The 19254-nt window shown below is 49.4% G+C and overlaps 1 protein-coding gene across 1 annotated transcript in view; it reads left to right on the top strand.

Moving 5' to 3' along the window:
* Positions 1–352: 352 nt before the first annotated feature.
* NKAIN1 (sodium/potassium transporting ATPase interacting 1) overlaps positions 353–19254 on the top strand; it is a 55527-nt gene continuing 36625 nt past the window's right edge. The window contains exon 1 of the mRNA XM_003415448.2: positions 353–726. Within this exon, the coding sequence (XP_003415496.2) occupies positions 673–726 (54 nt within the window). The 5' untranslated portion in view covers positions 353–672. The remainder of the gene's footprint in view (positions 727–19254) is intronic.

Genomic DNA, 19254 nt, shown 5'->3' with positions numbered 1-19254 from the left:
ATCCAAGCATCAATACTGAAGGAAACATAATTATTTCTATTTTGTTAATGAGAAAATCGAGGCTCAAGAGAGGCGATATGATTTGCCCAAGGTCACACAGCGAGTAGGCAGCGAAGTCCAGGTCTGATCCAGAGTTGTCAGGCCCCAGCCCGCGCTCTTCCCCTTCAGTCCCGGCCTCTCCCCAGCTCTCCTCCTTCTTGGCCCTCCTCCCCTCCGCTCCCTCGGCTGCCCCGCCCCACTCCTTCTTTCTCTCCCCTCCCTCCCTTTAGGTGGTGGCGGCGGCGGAGCCACGTGGTGGGGCCGGGAAGCCGTGGCCGCTCAGCGCCCGGGCGGCTGCCTCAGCTGGGCAGAACTGCGCGGCACTTGGTGCCTGCGCTCCGCGCTCCCCGCCAGCCGCCCCGGGGCAGGAGGCGCGCCTGGCTGCCGGCCGGCCAGACAAAGGAGGCGAGGCGCGGCGGAACCAGAGCGCGGGCGGACAGACCATGGACTCGGAGCGCAGGCAGCCAGCCCCAGCCCTCAGGACCCGGCGCTCCCGGCCCCAGTCCTAGGCGCCCGGCCCCGCCGTCCGGGGCGCCCAGCGGGGAGACGCGGAGCCCGCGCGGTGCGGACGAGGCGGCGGCCGCCAACTAAGACGGGGCTACGCGGCGGGCGGCCCGCGCGGCCCCGGGAGCCATGGGCAAGTGCAGCGGGCGCTGCACGCTTGTCGCCTTCTGCTGCCTGCAGCTGGTGAGCGCCGGGCGCCGGAGTGGCCGGGGCAGGGTGGGGCGCGGCGGAGCGGGAGCCCGGGGCATGAGGATGGGGTTAGGTGTTTGTGTGTGCGTGTCTGGTGCGAGTGCCCGGGTGGGGGGTGGTCTGGAGTCACAGAGCGGACGGGCGGAGCCTGCTCCTGCTGGCCCGGCTGTCTCTTTGTGTGCGCTTCTCGCCGCGGTGCCCGGCGCTCCCCCGTTCCCTGAGTGCGTCCTGTGCGCGAGTCCCCCGCCCGCCCCGCTCTGCGCGTCTGCCCCGTGTTGGATGAGTGGTCCCTGGTTAGGGATACGCTGTGGAGCTACGGTTCTCTGGGCCTGGGGGTGTGTCCGAGGCTGGTCAGTGAATCTGTGGAGGTCCCCACCGTGTGTTTCCCTCTAAATCGCTCCTTGCGTGGGTCTCCCTCCGGGTCTGTTTCTGGCCCCCGCCCCCCACCCCATGTGAGTATTTCTCACAAAGTCTCTGCTCCTGTGTGCCTCTCGCTGGGTTTCTCCTCGGTGTGTCTCTAGATCTCTGATCATTTCAAGTCCCTCTTCACTGTGTTAATTGGGATCTTAGACTTCAAGAACCGTTCAGCCCTTCTTTGTGTGGTCTCTGCTTCCTTTTACCCCCCTGACTCGGCAGGCCCGGGAGTAGAGAGCCGCCTCCCCTAAGAGGGTCACAGGAGCTGCCAGGTCATGACCCTGCTGGGCACTGGAACCCCCTTTCTGCTTTGGCTATGGCCACTGTGGCCATCGGTGTTCTATCAGGCATCCGCTCCACCAGAGCAGCAGGGGTGGGGACAGGCAGACCAGCTCCTCTGCCCTGCCTGGCACTGGTGGTGATGGGGACAGTTGGGTGCCCTGGAAGGACTGGAGCAACTGCGGGCACTATACCCACCCCCAGCTTAGGGTGCTTAGGACCTTATCTTAGTAAGGCCAGTGGAGTGAATCTGGACTGGCTCTGCCCCTCAAGTCAGGCCCTGGTAGGTGAATTTGGGAGGCAATTAAGGAGAAACCAGGGTCTCCTGCCTACCCTATAGCTGAGACCCAACAAGTAGGAGCTTTGAAGCTGTACTTCTCTAGGCAGAGGTGCATGGAGACGTCCATGGGCAGAACTCAGGTGTGAGCACGAGCTGGGGGAGCCTGAGCCTCACTGGTGCCCCACCCCTCACCCCAAGGTGCATGTAATACGGCAGAGTGAAGCTTTCAGTTGGATGTGCAGACATAAAATTGTATATATGTCTCATTCATCTTGCTTCTCTCCCTGGGGGACCCCAGCCCCAAACTTGCCATCTACAGACCTGCTCTCCTGGGCAGCGGTAGGAGCAGCTCAGTCTCTGAGGATTACAGCCCTGCTCCCAGCTCTGGGATGCTGGACAAGTGACCTCCTTGGCTAGGCTGCCTCAGTCTGCCTCTCTGTAAAATGCTCAATCCTGAGGCTTGCAGAGGGGAGTAATTAAGCGTAGTGGTTAAGTGCTACGGCTGCTAACTAAAGGGTCAGCAGTTCAAATCCGCCAGGCACTCCTTGGAAAATTAAGTCCAGGTAGAATGAAAACTCCAGAAGGGCCAAGATTGTCTGTTTTGTTCCCTGTGTAATCCCCAGCAGCTGGAACAGTGCCTGGCCTCCATTAATATTTGTAGAATAAATGAATGAATCAGTTATTTGGCAACTCCTGGCTCATCATAGAAACACCCTTCTTTATCTACTTTGATAACATAAAATGCCAAGAAATGTTGAAGCCTTTCAGAGAATACCTTACAGGTTCTTTTTCTGTGTTTCTTTATTTTTAAATTTTAACTAGGTTTTTTTTCTTTTAATTAGGAAAGTTATACACCTGTATGGTAAAAATGAATAAATCAATAAATCATCAGATAGCAGAAGATAAAATAAGGTTCCTTCCCTTTATGCTCTGTCCCTACTCCCCGAAGATAAGTGCTGTTAACAGTTTGTTCCCTTGCTCATTCTCTGTTCATGATAGTCACCGTGGTTAGCTGTGGAGAACACATACTGGGCACCAGGTGTTCTTGTAAGTGCTTTCTGTATGTTTTAACTCATTTAAGCCTCATAACCAAATAAAATCAAACTCACTGTCATCGAGTCGATTCTGTCTCATGGCGACCCCATGTGTTACACAGTAGACCTGAGTTCCATTGGCTTTTCTTGGCCGTAACCTTTACAGAACCAAATTCCCAGACCTTTCTTCCACAGCGCTGCTGTGTGGGTTTGAACTACCAGCCTTTAGGTTAGCATCTGAGCACAAACTGTTTGCGCCACCCAGGGACTTTATAATAACGCTATAAAGCTATTATTGTTATTACTGGCATTTTATAGATGAGGCAAAGTAACTTGCCCAGGGTTCTTAAGCTGGGGCTGATGGTGGAGTGGGTTCCTCCATCTGTCTCTAACTCCCAGGAGCCTCTGCTGCCTGGCAGCTCCTGAAACTGTAATGTGCTACTGGGATGTGGAATTCATCAGCCTGAGGCGAGAAGAGAGCCTCAGTTTTCTCATCCAGCATAAAGGGACAGGAGAGGGAAGAGGCTGTTAAATGTCTTCCAGTCGAAAATTGAAAAAGAGGAGGAACGGTGTCACTTTTCTTTATTGAATGGGGTTTGATCGTGAAAGTAAAACAGGCCAATTTTTTTTTTAATAATTTTTATTGTGCTTTAAGTGAAGGTTTACAAATCAAGTCAGTCTCTCACACGAAAACCCGTACACAACTTGCTACATACTCCAATTACTTCCCCCCCATGAGACAGCCCGCTCCCTCCTTCCACTCTCTCTTTTCGTGCCCATTTTGCCAGCTTGTAAGCCCCTTTACCCTCGCATCTCCCCTCCAGGCAGGAGATGCCAACATTGTCTCAAGTGTCCACCTGAAGCATAAACAGGCCAATTCTAAACAATCTTTTGTAGTTGGGATAGACATGCTTTGTGTGGCAGAGTAGGGGGTAAGGCTATGCTGGGGGTGGGAAGCAGTGGGAGGTTTTGCCATTCAGGTGGACAAGTAGGTAGGGTTCTGGAGTCTGACAGAACAGACCAAGGTTCAAGTCCCAGCTCTGTCACTTCCTAGCTGTGCAAGCCACAGTTTTGTCGTCTGTTAAATAGAGATTACCAGACTGTTTATCAAAACAATTTCTAATTCTTAGGGTTGTTGTGAGGATTAAATGCATGTAGTGAATTTTAGCACTGTGCCAGGCACAGTGAGTGCTAGATAAACTCTTGCTTTTTATCGTCATTTTCTTAATGGTTTTATACCCTGGGATGCTGTCCTGGAACTGTGGCCTAGACATATCTAGGTGCCCCCTGCACACTCCTTTGTGGGACGCAGTGGTAGTTGGGCACTGAACTGAGAGGCAGGAGGCCTGGATTCAAACCCAGCTCTGACACCGACTCCTATGAACTTGGGCAAGCCTCTTCCCCAGTGTAAACCAAAACACCCAGAGCTGTCAAGTTGATTCGGACTCGTGACAACCTCGAGTGTTACAGAGTAGAACTGCTCCATAGGGTTTTCTTGGCTGTAATCTTACAGAAGCAGATCGCCAGGCCTTTCTTTCATGGTGCTTCTGGGTGAATTTGAACTAACAACTCTTCAATTAATAGCCAAGAGCAAACCATTTGTGCCACCCAGGGACCTTTCCCTAGTGGAGACCTCAACTTTTCCGTCTGTAAATTGGGAAGAACCATTGGTCTGGCTCTCTAAAGCCCTGCCAGCTCTGCCCTCCTAGGACTCTGGAATGGTGTTGGAGCTGGCTTGGAGGCTCCGGTGCATCTCTGGTTCCGTTCTGTAGAACCCCTTGGGTTCCTTGGTTTCCTGGGTTCTATTTGCTGCATCATCTTGGCAACATTATTAACCGTGTTCACTCTCTAATTAGTATGTGTTTCCCTTTTCCCTCCCCTGCCCAAACCCTGCCCTTCCTTCCTGGTCCGCCTTCTTCCTGAAACCTCACAGACCACTCTGTTCTTCCTGTAAGAGGGCGACCTGAGGTTTGCCCAAGGGAAGCACCGTGAATTTCTTCACCATCATCATTATCACTGCCTTTCTGGAGTCCTGTGCTAAGCTCTTGATATGCATCACCTCATTTAACCAAATGAGCTTACATGTGTAGGGCGCTTGGCAAAGTGCCTGGTGTATGTTAAGTGATCAGTAAACCTTAGCTATTTTACCGTTTTTATCCTTCTCCTTATTATTATTGTTATTCCACACAACAGGAGAGATGCTTTTATTATCCCCTTTTTCAGATGAGGAAACTGAGGCTCGGTGAGAGGACGAGGTCTGACCAAGGTCACTAAGCTAGTCAGTGACAGAACCAGGGTGCGAGCATGCTTTGTCTGCACAGAGAGCCACCCTCTCTTCCCTGAGCTCTCTGCTCCTCACCATTAACCAGTATGTGACCTCAGACAGGCCTGTTCACCACTCCAAGCCTCAGTTTCCTCATCTGAAAGTGAAAGTGATAATATTTCAGTAGAATCATGGGCAGTGCCTGGCACTGTGAGCCAGTTTAGCACTCGGTGACACATCACTGCCACGATTGTTCTTGTCCTGACTGTGTGTGTGACCTTGGACATGTGCATTCAGGCCTCTGGACCCATTTCTTCCTCTGCAAAAGAGGAAGCATCATCCCTGCCTCACAGAGCACCTGGCTTTCTGCAGCCAGGTGCCTCCATGTCATTGCTGTTAGGTGCCATCACGTTGGTTCCGACTCCTCACGACCCTACGTACCACAGAATGAAACCCTGCCTGGTCCTGCTCCATCCTCACTATTGTTGTTATGCTTGAGCCCATTGTTGCAGCCACTGAGTCAATCCATCTCATTGAGGGTCTTCCTCTTTTCTGCTGACACTGTACTTTACCAAGCATGATGTCCTTCTCCAGGGACTGATCCCTCTTGACAACAAGTCCAAAGCGTATAATGCGGAAATTATCGAACAATTCATTAATATCACATGCAAGTAAAATTTTGCTGAAGATCATTCAAAAGCGCATGTAGTAGTCACTCAGAAAACATTGGTTTCCTTCTCTTCCCTTCTGGAAAGCTCTTTGCTTTGTGGAAGGTGGTGGGTGAGGGGGGAAATATGTCGCTTCCGGCTGAGCTGCGAGTAATGGTGTGAAACGTGGTCAACCTGATTGATGTCGTTATTAGCAGTAGTGATGGCGAAGACTGGAAGGAGACAGCTGGGGCGGCCTGCACTCCCAAGCAGCTGTGTCTGCAAGCTCTCGGTTTCCTCGGGAGGGTCTCGCTGTGCTCTGGATGGTCGAGGTCCTTGGGCCAGGGTGATTATAAAACGCCCATCCCAGACCCTTCAGAGTCAGGAGGATAACGCTAGCCAGGGCACTGACCCCTTTTCATCCTCACACCCCTATGGACACCGTGGGCCTGGAGTGACCAGCTCCCTTTTGCAGATGGACAGACTGAGGCCAAGCATAGCCCTCATGGTCCTTAAGAGGTAGGCAGAGCAAGGTGGGGTGGTGAAGAGGGTCCAGGGGAGTGGTAGAGGGATAGCACTGCTTCTGCTCTTTGCAGGGGTGGGTTGTTTTTTAAGTAACTGCCCCAGAATTGGCAGCTGCTCTGAGATCTGGCATAGGGGTTAGGAGCACTGTCTTCGATCAGACAGGTGTTGCTGCCTTGCTTTACAACTTCCGAAAAGTCCCTTACCCTGTCTGAGCCTCCAAGTCCTCGCCTATAAATACATCGGAACAGCAGCTCCTGCGTTATGGTAGTTGGGGGGCTCGATGAGATGACGGCCAGACAGTGCCGAGCACAGTGCCTGGTCCAGGGAAGGGTTCCCTGTGGCTGTTGTTGGGAGCTGCTCTGACTCATGGCAACCTTATGTATAACAGGATGAAACATTTCCTGGTCCTGCTATCTTCATGATCATTGTTGTATGTGAGTCCATCGTTGCAGCTATTGGGTCACTCCATCTCACTGAAGGTTTTTCTCATTTTCGTTGGCCCTCTACCAAACGTGATGTCCTTTTCTAGTGATTGGGCCCCTTGTGGCTAGCTGTGGTTATTTGCCTGGAGAATTGGACAAGTCACTTTAGCCTGCATCTCTGCCTGGATTAAGGATTTTAGTGACCGGGGTCATTCCCATAAACGCTTAGAGCCTTAGTTCTTTATCTGGAAAATGTGAGGTTTGGTGGGGAATGTTAGCAATAATAACTTCCTTTGGTTTGCTGTCTACTAGGAGCCAGGCACTTTGCTAGGTGCTTTATATACTTTGTCTGTTGTTACTATCTCACTTATCCATGTCCACGTATATAGTGTATGCAGAATGAGGTTTCAAACCCAGATCTGGGACTGCACAGCCTATACCCTGCATTCTATACCCCATTCGGTTGTGGGGATGCTGTGGGGATCTAAGTCTTTCCTTGGCTATAAGGGGTTGTTACTAGATACCAGATCTTATGAGCCCCTCTCCCCCACCCCCAACTATCTCTTCCTACCCCAAACCCTGTATCGAACTTAAGGGAGCCATGATTCAGGTTGAGGCGAAAGTTATCCAGGAAAGAAACAAACCTGTATTGAGGACTTCTCAATCCTCATAACAACCCTATGAGGTGGGCATGGTGTATATACCCATTTATTGATGGGCATACCAAGGCTCAGAGGAGTGAAGTGACTTGTTACCAAGGAAACAGAAGACGCGTTCTGGGCTTCAGGAGAATGATCAAAGAGAAAGGATTTGAGAATGATTGTTGTGGTTGTGAAATCTGGACCAAGTGGAGATGGTCTGCTCTGATCTTTGGAAGAGGTGGGTGACTGGAGGATGATAGGCTAGGACCAGAGGTGTGGTTTTAAAAGCTAGTTCCAGGCCATGGAGCCCAGTCCCAATGTCATCATTGTCCCCTGCCCTGACCTGGAGAGGGATGGTGATTGGGAGGCAGAGAGAGCCTCAGGCAGCAAAGCAAGCCTCCCCAAGATACGTGCTCCTCCAGTGGCGCAGGAGGAGTGCTGAGGTTTTTAGAGGGGTTCTTAACTGTGATGGCAGGCTTAAATGGGTTACCTTGGGCAGCTGGCAAATCAAGAGGCAGGGAGGTAGAGTGGGAAGAGCTTGGGCTTTGGAGTCAGGCTGGAGTTTGAATTCCAACTTTGCCACTTTGTAGCTGGGTGACCTTGGACAAGAGGCTTAACCTCTCTGAGTGTCCACTTGCCCATTTCTAAAATCGAGATAGCAATCAGCCTCAGAGAGCTGTTGGGAGGCTCCTTTGAGATAAAATATGCTGGTAGGAGCTAACAAAAGGTTCAAGCCCTTTCCCTTCCTGAATGCCTGGGAAACGAGACAGGACATTCCACAAATCTGCATCCAGAGGGTTAGGAAATGGGACGTGTCCCCTTTCTGAACCAGGGGAAGGCCCAAATTGGAGTGGTGATTCTGCGTATTCTTTGTGACCTTAGCCTTGTGGTACCTCTGTCTTCTCTTCTGTAAAATGGGGATAAAAGCACCCACCTCATGGAACTGTGGCGAGGGTGATGTGATGACGCAGGGAGAGCTCTGAGCATAGGGCCTGGCACTGAGAGGGAATCCAAGAGGAAGGCGTGGCTTTCTCTGGGCCTTGATGTCCCCTTCTGTAAAGGCGGAGAGTCAGACTCACTGTCTCAAGGGTCCCTTCCAGCTCTGAGTCAGCAAAGACCTCTCACCCTTCCCAGGTAGAGATCAGAGTTGCTGCCATTGGCCCACCTTGCTGCGGGCAGAAGTGACTGATGGAGGTATTTGCCCCTGAGGAAAGGAGACCCCTGCCTCTGATGGCCTGCTCAAGGCTTTACACCTGGGTGCCAGGTGTCAGAGACTCAGGTGACTTCTTTCCTCTTTCTGTGTAAGCGTCCGTACCATCTCCATACCAAATACCCACATGACATATTGGATTATAAAATCAAGTTGCTGACCACAGAAGTTCAGAACCAAGGGGTTCTCACAAGTCATTAACACCTAATCCACCACAGGTCAGCCTCCTGAACTCCAGAAAGACTAAATACTCTTGGGTAAGGGTGTAAGAATTGCCATCAGCTGACCTATAATCCAAAAGGAGCCTTGGTCACACAATAGTTAAGTGCTTGGCTGCTAACCAAAAGGTTGGCTGTTTAACCCACCCAGTGGCTCCAAGGGAGAAAAGACCTGGCCGTCTGCTCCCATAAAGATTACCCATGGCTGTCGAGTTGATTCAGACTCATAGCAACCCTATAGGATAAAGTAGAACTGCCCCATAGGGTTTCCAAGGCTATACTAATCTTTATGGAAGCAGACTGGCTCATCTTTCGCCTGCATAGCAACTGGTAAGTTCAAACCTCTGACCTTTCAGTTAACAACCGAGTGCTTTAACCACTGTACCACCAGGGCTCCTTCTGTAAAGATTATAGCCTAGGAAACCCTATGGGGCAGCTCTACTCTGTCATATAGGGTCACTATGAGTCAGAATCAACACATCCAACAACAACCCATAAGTCAGAGTTAGGAAGTACCCATAATGTGCTGGGCCCAGTTCTAAGTGCTGAGTCTCCTTAAGGTACAAAATATGCCCTCAGCTGCCAGTCAGAATCCCAGGGTTATGGCAGTCACTTACTGGCCCCGTCCTCTCTGAGCCTCATTTTCTCCAGTCTAAAATTAGGAGGTGGGAGAGGTGTTGACCTCCATCAGTGGCTTTCAAACTGCCTGTCTACAGAGGCTCTTCAGGGGTGGGGACGATAACCAAGTGGTGAGTTCCTTGTCCCTGGTAGTAATTAAAAAATCAAAAACCAAATCTCTTGCCATCGATTTGATTGAGACTCATAGCGACCCTATAGAACAAGAGTAGAACTGCTCCACAGAGCTTCCAAGGAGCGCCTGGTGGATTCAAACTGCCAACCTTTTGGTTAGGAGCTGCAGCACTTAACTACTGCGCCACCAGTAGTGATTAGGAATCTATTTCTGTGTAGGCTGCATGACCACTTGACCGTGTGATGGGTTTAATGGTGATCCAGTTCATTTTTGAGCCTTGTAGATCCTATTAAAAAGGCTCAGAAATGCTCCTTGTTTTCATTATTCACAGTAGATTCCATTTAGTGCTATTGGTAATCTTCTTTCAGAACCTAGACCGAACATCTTGTGGCTTCCAGGAAACTGGATCACCATTAAACCCATCACACGGTCAAGTGGTCATGCAGCCTACACAGAAATAGATTCCTAATCACTACTGGTGGCGTAGTAGTTAAGTGCTGCAGCTCCTAACCAAAAGGTTGGCAGTTTGAATCCACCAGGCACTCCTTGGAAGCTCTGTGGAGCAGTTCTACTCTCCTATAGGGTTGCTATGAGTCGCAATCAACTCGAAGGCACTGGGTTTGGTTTTTTTTTTTTTGTTTAGATCCTATTATGATCCCATTTTATATATAAGGAAACTTGAGGCACACATTCACTCAACTCAAAGGTTAAATGGCTGGCAAGCACAGACCGATGCTTTGAACTCCAGTCTGTCTGGCTTCAAAACCCATGCCTGTGCTGGCCTTGGAGCCCAGCCCAGCTCCCAAAATGCTATGTGACCTTGGCCAGGCTCTCCTGGTCTCCAGGCTCACTCTCCTTGCTGCCCACTGAAGAATTGGTGGACAGCCCTTTCAGAGCTAACATTCCATGATCTTTGCCTGCCCACTGCCCCAAATCACAGAGCCTGGCTGAGCTCCTGACACAGGATCTGGGGAAAATGGGAGCCTATAGGCATTTTACCCCCTTGCCTGCTCTGGCGATCTCTTGCCCTAGAAGAGAAGACAGCCCTGAATTTTATTTTGGGGAAGAATGAGGTTCTGCAGCCCCAGCCTGAACCAGAGATGTGGGTTTTCAATTACACAATTAAATGCACAATTAGGCATAATTACCAGTGCTCAGAGCCCGAGACTGCTCATAATAGGCGTGTAATCTACTGCAGCCTCTGTTTATACTACTCAGCGCGCTCCCTAATGATGCTAGGATGCCTTCACACTGCACTGTTGCCATGGAGACAAGCCCGCTACCACCATGCAGAACTGACAAATGATGTACTGGTCCCGGGCCCCTGGATTGTTTCTGAGGCTTCTGCATCCAGCCCTCGAGTGGAAGGACCAGGAACATGGGCCAGCCTCCCTGCCTTCTGACACACCCCACTGGGAGTCCCATTGGTTCTGGACAGTTTTGGAGCTACCAGGAAGGTGGGGAAGGGGGCTTCAACCCCCACAGTCCTCAAGCCATGAACACGATGGTAGAGGTGCTGTGAATGGTCTCATGGTTATCCATTCAAGCATCTCATACTGGGGAAGCTGAGACCTCCTCAAGCAGGGACCCTGCATACCCCTGGCTCCCAGATAGGCCTGGGTTTGGCATAAACTGGCCCTGTGACCTTGGGCAAATCCCAGCCCCACTCTGATGCTCTGTTTCCCCGTATGTAAAATGGCCTGCAGAGTCTCTGTATGTGGTGTAATCTGAGAGAGATTTATTGAGCATTTATGATATGCCTCATACTGTTACAAGTGCTTTACCTGTGGTCATTCATTCATTCATCCTTAATACACCATTGTATGGTAGGTACAGTTATTATCCCCATTTTACAGAATTCCCATTTTCTCAGAATCTGAGACTGAGAGCAATTATGTTAGGCAGTGGCAGAGCTGGAATACAAACCCAGACAGTCTGATTTCGGAGACCTCCCCCGCTAGTCTCTATGCCATATGGCTTCACATGTGCCATCACTTATCATCCTTGCAATGCCTTAAGGGTAGAACATTGTTGTCCGCATTTCCTAGATGGGACTCTGATCTCAGAGAGCAGAAGCCACTTGCCCCAAGTTACATAGCAAGACAGCTGATGCCAAAAGCCAGGATTCCTAACTTTGGCTTCTTAGTTGAAGTCATGAAGGGGTAAAAAGATTTCCTTCAGTGAGCATGTACCAAGGATCTCATCATCCTTACGTATCACGGGAGGAAGACTGGCCCTGGCCGCTGAGAAGGCAAGGAGCCCAGGGGTCCCTCAAACCTAGCACTTCCCTTTGGCTTTGAAGGAAATTTTAGTCCTGTTCTCCCTCCGTCAGCCCACCGACACCATAGTCCCTGACCCAAACCAAAAACCCACTGCCGTCAAGTCGATTCCAACTCATAGTGACCCTATAGGACAGAGCAGAACTGCCCTGTAGAGTTTCCAAGGAGCGCCTGGCGGATTTGAACTGCCGACCTCTTGGTTAGCAGCTGTAGCACTTAACCACTACGCCACCTGAAGCAGGGCCTATTTTTACACTCATTTTTTGCTCCATTTCTCTGTCATCCCACATAGTATTTATGGAGACTTACTGTGTACCAGTCCTGGGGACATGTATGGATCAGACTCAGTGTAGAAGCAAGATGGGCACAGAGGCTTCAGAGTCAAATGGGTCTGGTTTCAAATCCTGCCACTTAATGGATGATCTTAGGCAATTTGACTTGGTTTCTCTCTCTGTAAACAATCAAATCGACTACATCTGTGGAAAGAGGCAATGGAAAAGCTCAATATCATTAGTCAGAATAAGGCCAGGGGCTGAGTGCAGAACAGACCATCAATTGTTTATATGCAAGTTCAAGTTGAAGCTGAAGAAAATTAGAACAAGTCCACGAGAGTCAAAGTATGACCTTGAATATATCCCACTTGAATTTAGAGACCATCTCAAGAGTAAATTTGATGCATTGAACTCTAATGACTGAAGACCAGACGAGTTGTGGAGTGATGTCAAGGACATCATACATGAAGAAAGCAAAAGGTCATTAAAAAGATAGGAAAGAAAGAAAAGACAAAAATGGATGTCAGAAGAAACTCTGAAACTTGCTCTTGAACATAGAGTAGCTAAAGCGAAAAGGAAGAAATGATGAAGTCAAAGAGCTAAACAGAAGATTTCAAAGGGCGGGTCGAGAAGACCAAGTACTATAATGACATGTGCAAAGACCTGGAGTTAGAAAACCAAAAGGGAAGAACAAGCTCAGCATTTCTCAAGCGGAAAGAACTGAAGACAAAATTCAAGCCTCAAGTTGCAATATTGGAGGATTCTATGGGGAAAATATTGAACGACATGGGAAGCATCAAAAGAGGATGGAAAGAATACACAGAGTTCCTGTACCAGAAAGAATTGGTTAACGTTCAGCCATTTCAGGAGGTAGCATATGATCAAGAACTGATAGTACTGAAGAAGTCCAAGCTGCACTGAAGGGAATGGTGGAAAACAAGGCTCTAGGAATTGACGGGATACCAATTGAGATGTTTGGACAAATGGATGCAGCGCTGGAGGTACTCACTCATCTATGTCAAGAAATTTGGAAATCAGGTACCTGGCTAACTAGAAGAGATCCATATTTGTACCCATTCCAAAGGAAGGGGATCCAACAGAATGTGAAAAGTTTCAAACAATATCATTAATATCACACACAAGTAAAATTTTGCTGAAGATCATTCAAAAGTGGTTGCAGCAGTACATCGAGAGGGAATTGCCAGAAGTTCAAGCTGGATTCAGAACGGGACATGGAACAAGGAACATCATTGCTGATGTCAGATGGATCCTGGCTGAAAGCAGAGACTATCATAAAGATGTTTGCCTGCGTTTTATTAACTATGCAAAGGCATTCAACTGTGTGGATCACAACAAATTATGGATAACATCGCAAAGAATGGGAATTCCAGAACTCTTAATTGTGCTCAAGCGGAACCTGTACGTAGACTAAGAGGCAGCCTTTTGAACAGAACAAGGGGATACTGCGTGGTTTAAAGCTAGGAAAGGTGTGCATCAAGGTTGTATCCTTTCATCACGCTTAGTCTGTATGCTGAGCAAATAATCCGAGAAACTGGATTGTGATCATTAAGGTTGTGTGTCAACTTGGCTGGGCCATGATTCTCAGTGGTTTGGCAGTTATGATGCAGTTTGGCAGTAGTATGCTGATGTGATCACTTCCATGATGAGATTTGATATAATGTGATCGCCTCCATGATGGGATCTGCTGTGAGTAGCCAATCAGTTGAAAGGGAGTTTCCTTGGAGGAGTGAACCTTCTGGCCAGGCTTGGGGGCTTTTGCCCACTTTGGATTCTGTAGCTGGTTCCTGTTCATCTGCCCTCTGGTTCTTGGGACTTGATCTAACAGCTCACCTGCTGTGTTGCCTGCTGATCTTGGAATTTCTTGGTCTTAGCAGCCTGTGAGCAAGAGTCCTGCTCTGTGATCTGCCGATCTTGGGTTCAGCAGCCCATGTGGCTATGTGAATCAGGAGAAGCCTCTATTCTGATCAATGGACTTAGCACTTTCCAGCCTCTACAATTTCATGAGCCATTTCTTGATATAAATCTCAGTGTATATATATTTATATGCTTTACTAGTTTTGCTTCTCTAAGACACTGGACTATATGAAGAAGAATGTAGCATCAGGGTTGGTGGAAGATTCATTAACAACCTGCAATATACAGATGACACAACCTTCTTGCTGAAATTGAAGAGGACTTGAAGAACTTACTGATGAAGATCAAAGACTACAGCCTCCAGCATCGATTGTGCCTCAACATAAAGAAAACAAAAATCCCCACAACTGGACCAATAAGCAACATCATGATAAATGGAGAAAAGATTGATGTTGTCAAGGATTTCATTTTACTTGGATCCACAATCAACATCTGTGGAAGTGGCAGTCAAGTAATCAAAAGATGCATTGCTGGGCCATTCTGTGGCAAAAGACCTCTTTATAAAGTGTTAAAAAGCAAAGATGTCACTTTGAGGCCTAAGATACGCCTGACCCAAGCCATGGTATTTTCAGTCGCCTCATATGCATGTGAAAGCTGGACAATGAATAAGGAAACCCAAAGAAGAATTGATGCCTTTGAGTTATGGTGTTGATGAAGAATATTTAATATACCATGGACTGCCAGAGGAAGGAAAAATCTGTCTTGAAAGAAAAACAGCCAGAATGCTCCTTAGAAGCAAAGATGGCAAGACTTTGTCTCATGTACATATGACAGGTTATGAAGAGAGACCAGTCCCTGGAGAAAGACATCATGCTTGGTAAAATAGAGGGTCAGTGAAAAAGAGAAAGACCCCCAATGAGATGGATTGACAGTGGCTGCAACAATGAGTTCAAACCTAGCAGCGATTGTGAGGATGACTCAGAACTGGACAGTGTTTCTTTCTGTTGCACGTAGGGGCGCTGTGAGTGAACCGACTCGACGGCACCTAACAACAACAACTGTGTGCCAGTCCTGGGGACACATGTGAATCAGACTTAGTGGAGAAGCAAGACTGGGGCACAGAGACTGTAGAGCCAGATGGGCCTGGTTTCAAATTCTGCGGCTCAATGCATGATCTTGGGGAAGTTGCCTTGGTTTTTCTTTCTCGGTAAAGAAGACAACAGTCTGTACCTTGCAAGGTTGTTGGAAATATTAATAGAAACAACTTCAAACCAAGTCAGTTGCAGTTGAATTGGCTCCAGCCGATTCATGGTAATCCCATGTGTACAGAGTAGAACTGTGCTCCATAAGGCTTTCACTGGCTGTAATATTTTGGAAGTAGATTGTGAGGCCTTTCTTCCTAGGTGCCTCTGGGTGGTCTCAAACTACCAACCTTTTAGTTAGCAACTGAGTATGTTGACCATTTGCACCAACCAGGAACTCCACAATAACAACTACCACTTATCAAATGCTTACTGTGTGCCAAGCACTCAGCGAAGGCCATTATGTGCCTTGGCTGAAACTTCATAACACATAATCTGTGATTCCCACTTAACAGATGAAGTGACTGAGGCTCAGAAGCTTAAGTGCCTTGCCCAGGGCCTCACAGATGGTAAGTGGCAGAGGAGACATCTGACTCCAGAGCCCCTGTGCCTCCTCACCAGGTGTCCCACCAGTGTGGAGATGTCACCCAAGTGTGGGTGTTCCTCCCGCTATGTCCCTGGAGCCTCCAGCCACTCTGCCGGTTTCTCTTAGGGAATCAGGTATCTGGATGGAGGGGACAATCGGGAGACAGTGCCTACCCAGCACAGCTCAGGGTTCTGTCTAGAAGTCTCCTTAGGATGACATGCCACAAGTCTGAATTCTGCAAGCGGGGGCTGTCTGACATCAGTCTCACCCCCACACTCTATAGGTGGAAAGCTGAGGCCCAGAAACGGCCTATGATTTGTCCAAGGCCACAGTGCCAGTCAGGGGGACAGTTGGGACCCAACGCCAGTTTAGGACGCTTCTTGCTTCTTTCCACCTTCCTTTTACACCCCACCTGCTTGCTGGAAAGAGATGTTTGGGGGCCGTGGCGTGTGTATGCAAAACTGCACGCAGCTGCATGCCCAAGCATTTGTGGGGCAAACACTGGCACACAGAGATTTGTGGATCAATAAACATCCCTTCCCACTTCCTCCCTCTTCATTTATTCATGAACTCTGAACTCCTTGGCTCCAGAGAAACTGCCTGGAAGAAAGCAATTAGAGCATAATTAGAACCATTTCTATTATCAGCTCTCAGCGGGAGGGAAGAGGGGCTGCTGGGGTGTGGGGGGGATAGCCCTGGGAGTTCCCCGTAGCCTCAACCCCTACAGCTGCCCATTCAGCGCCTGCTTGCCCCATGGAGCTAGGCCTCTCTGGAGACCTGGACCAGCCTTGGCAGGAAATAAGTGCCTCGTCCCTGGAGGCATTCAACGGCTTGGTAAGGCTGGAAGGAGAGCTTTCTGTCCTGCGTACAGAGGTAGAGTGGATGATTTGCAAGTCCTTGGGGGAGGATTATCTAATAGGCACGGTAAGCATGGTGTTTACCTTGCTTACCGGATCATCTGTAGTGAAAGTGTTCACTACAGATTAGTAAGTAAGCACAAGTAAGCCTGTGCTTACCTGTGCTGACTGGGTCATCCGCCCCTGGCAGGGATTGTAAATTTGAAAAGAAGCTTTGATTCTGTAGGAAGGTGCTGTGGGGCTGGGAGAGAGACAGATGCCAGCCATACCTGAAAGCAGAATCTTTGATGTGGTGAAAAAATGTGAAATTGTTCACTACAGATGACCTGGTAAGCAAGGTAAGCACAGTGCTTACCTTGCCTATTGGATAATCCGCTCCTGCATGTCCCTTCCATGTTGAGCTTCTTGGGTGCTCCCTGCTAGGGACTGGGCCAGGCATTGCGGAAGAAGGAAGAAGCACAATATGACTTCTGCTTTCTAGAAACCATCCATTTAGCAGATTATAGCAAATGAAGAGTATGACAATAGGAAACGTAAATTACCCAGAGGAAGCAGTGTGCCAGGCAAGACTCCATTCATTTCCAGGTGATTAATAGTAATAATAACAGGACCAGCAGTCAGTGTTTAGAGAGCATTTCTGACCCCAGAGCTGCTGCTCTTCCTCACCTGGTGTACCACCAGTAAAGAGAGGCCACCGTCAAGGGTGGGCAATCCCGCCCTCCCCCCTCTGACGAAAGGGATGAGAAGACACAGGAAGGTGCCAGGCACTGTGCTTCTCACTTCAGATGCGTTTCCTCACTTCATCCTTGCAGTAACCCTAGGAAGTGGGTACTAAGATTATCTCCAATGTACAGATGAGGAAGCTGAGGCTCAGGAAGTGACAGACCTGCCCAAGATAAAACACTGTTGATGCAGGACTAGAACCCAGGCCTCCTGGAACCCAGAACCCTTGCACTTTGCTCTTTACCAGGTTTGAGAGCTTGATTTGCCCCCTTGCTTTCCCCTCTCCTGAGATCCCAGTTGGGCCGCAGTTGTTTTGAGCTTCCTGGTTGGGGGGCTTTGAAAGCTGTTTAATGTACCCTTCCAGAAACACAGACCTGGTTGACAGTAGCACCCTGAGTCTTCCTATTCCTCTTCTCACCCTGTGCCACTGAAGATCGAGTGGGGAAGCTCTGCCACTGGCCTGGGTCACTGCCAGCAGCCCCCAGACCCAGCACCGGCAAAGGAAGGTGAAGGCTTGGCAGATAAAGGTCTCTGGCCTCTTGAGAGAGGGCTACTCTGGATACAAGAGCCTAGGCTGTAACCAAGGAGACAGTCCCCCAGCCCTTAGGCTGAGTGATAAGAAGTGTGGCTTCTGGATGGGGAGGGGAGGAAGCTGCAGCCTGGGCCCAGATGGACAGAGGAGGGGATGATGGGCTGGATAAGGTCAGAGGGGGAACTTGGGACTGTAAGTCAGTGGTGCCTCCTGCTGGGAATGGAGTGGGGTGCCTGGGGACAACTAGGCTCTCCTGCTTCACTACCCTGTCCCACCTGAGGGGATATTGCCATGGCAACCAGCTCCCCTTCATTGACCTTCTGAAGGGCCCTACCCCCTTCCTCTGAATGACAGGTGGTCACCCTGGCAACAAGCTTTGTGCTCAGCAGGGACCTCTGACTTCTCAGTGGCCCCTTCCCTATCACATGAAGATACATTATTCTCCTGCAGCACACAGCAGCTCTGTCCACCTGCGGGTGAGGGTCCACGTGGGGCCAACTTTCTAGCGTGAGTATGTTACCAAACCTTCCCCACGCTGGAGCCATCCTCTTCACCTGGTGATTAGTGATCTTAATCCTGTGTGGCTCTGATCCTGCCTCCCACTGTTTAAAACCAGTCCATGGCTCCGTATTGCCTTTGGTGTGAAGCAGTGGTTCTCAAACTTTAGCCAACGTCAGAATCCTTTGGAGGCTTGTTAAAAGACAGATTTCTGGGCCTACCCCAGAGTTTCTGATTTAGTAGGTCTGGTGCGACAGCAATGGGTTTTTGGGTGGGGGGCCTGAGAATTTGCATTCTGTTAAGTTCCAAGGTGACCCTGATGCTGCTGGTCTGGAGGCCACACTCCAAGGATTGCTGATCTAGACTAATGGGACCCTGAAAGCTGATGCAGGCTTACCTGTCAGCATCAGCTCCCGTCTCTTACATGTCCCTATGCTCCAGCCACGTTGACCTGAGCGTACCAGGCCTTTTACATGCTACGCCTTTACATTTGCTATTCTTGCCCCTGGAGCTCCTTTCTTTCATTAGCTCCTTAAAACCAAAAAACAAGTTGCCCACCGAGTTGAATCCAACTCATGGTGACCCCATGTGTGTCAGGGTAGAACTGTGTTCTGTAGAGTTTTCAATGACTGATTTTTCAGTAGATCACCAGGCCTTCCTTCCTAGGTACCTCTGGGTAGACTCGAACCTCCAACCTTTTGGTCAGTAGCTGAGTGCGTTAACCATTTGCACCACCCAGGGACTCCCTTTATCTCCTTGTTGTCGTTAGTTGCCGTCAAGTCGATTCGAACTCACGGTGACCGTGTGTGCAGGGTAGGACTGTACTCCATAGAGTTTTCAAGGCTGTGACCTTCCGGAAGCAGATCACCAAGCCTGTCTTCAAAGGCACCTCTGGGTGGGTTTGAACCACCAACCTTTTGCCTAGTAGTTGAGCGCTAAACTGTTTATGCCACCCAGGGACTCCTTTTATCTCCTTGAGGCCAGCTACTCCATTGTTTCCTCTTTGGGATGTCCCCACCACACACTGACTCTGTCCTCCGGGTTCTTATAGCGCCTTGCCCCACGTGCCTCCATCATGGCAGGTATCACACTTCTGTTAATTCTGTTCCTATTTCCACATCTAATCCCTCCCCC

This window comes from Loxodonta africana, chromosome 3 (assembly GCF_030014295.1).
Source record: "Loxodonta africana isolate mLoxAfr1 chromosome 3, mLoxAfr1.hap2, whole genome shotgun sequence".
NCBI classification, from domain to species: Eukaryota; Metazoa; Chordata; class Mammalia; order Proboscidea; family Elephantidae; genus Loxodonta; species Loxodonta africana.
The sequence above is the reverse complement of the archived record's forward strand: the minus strand, read 5'-3'. Positions and strand labels throughout refer to the sequence as shown.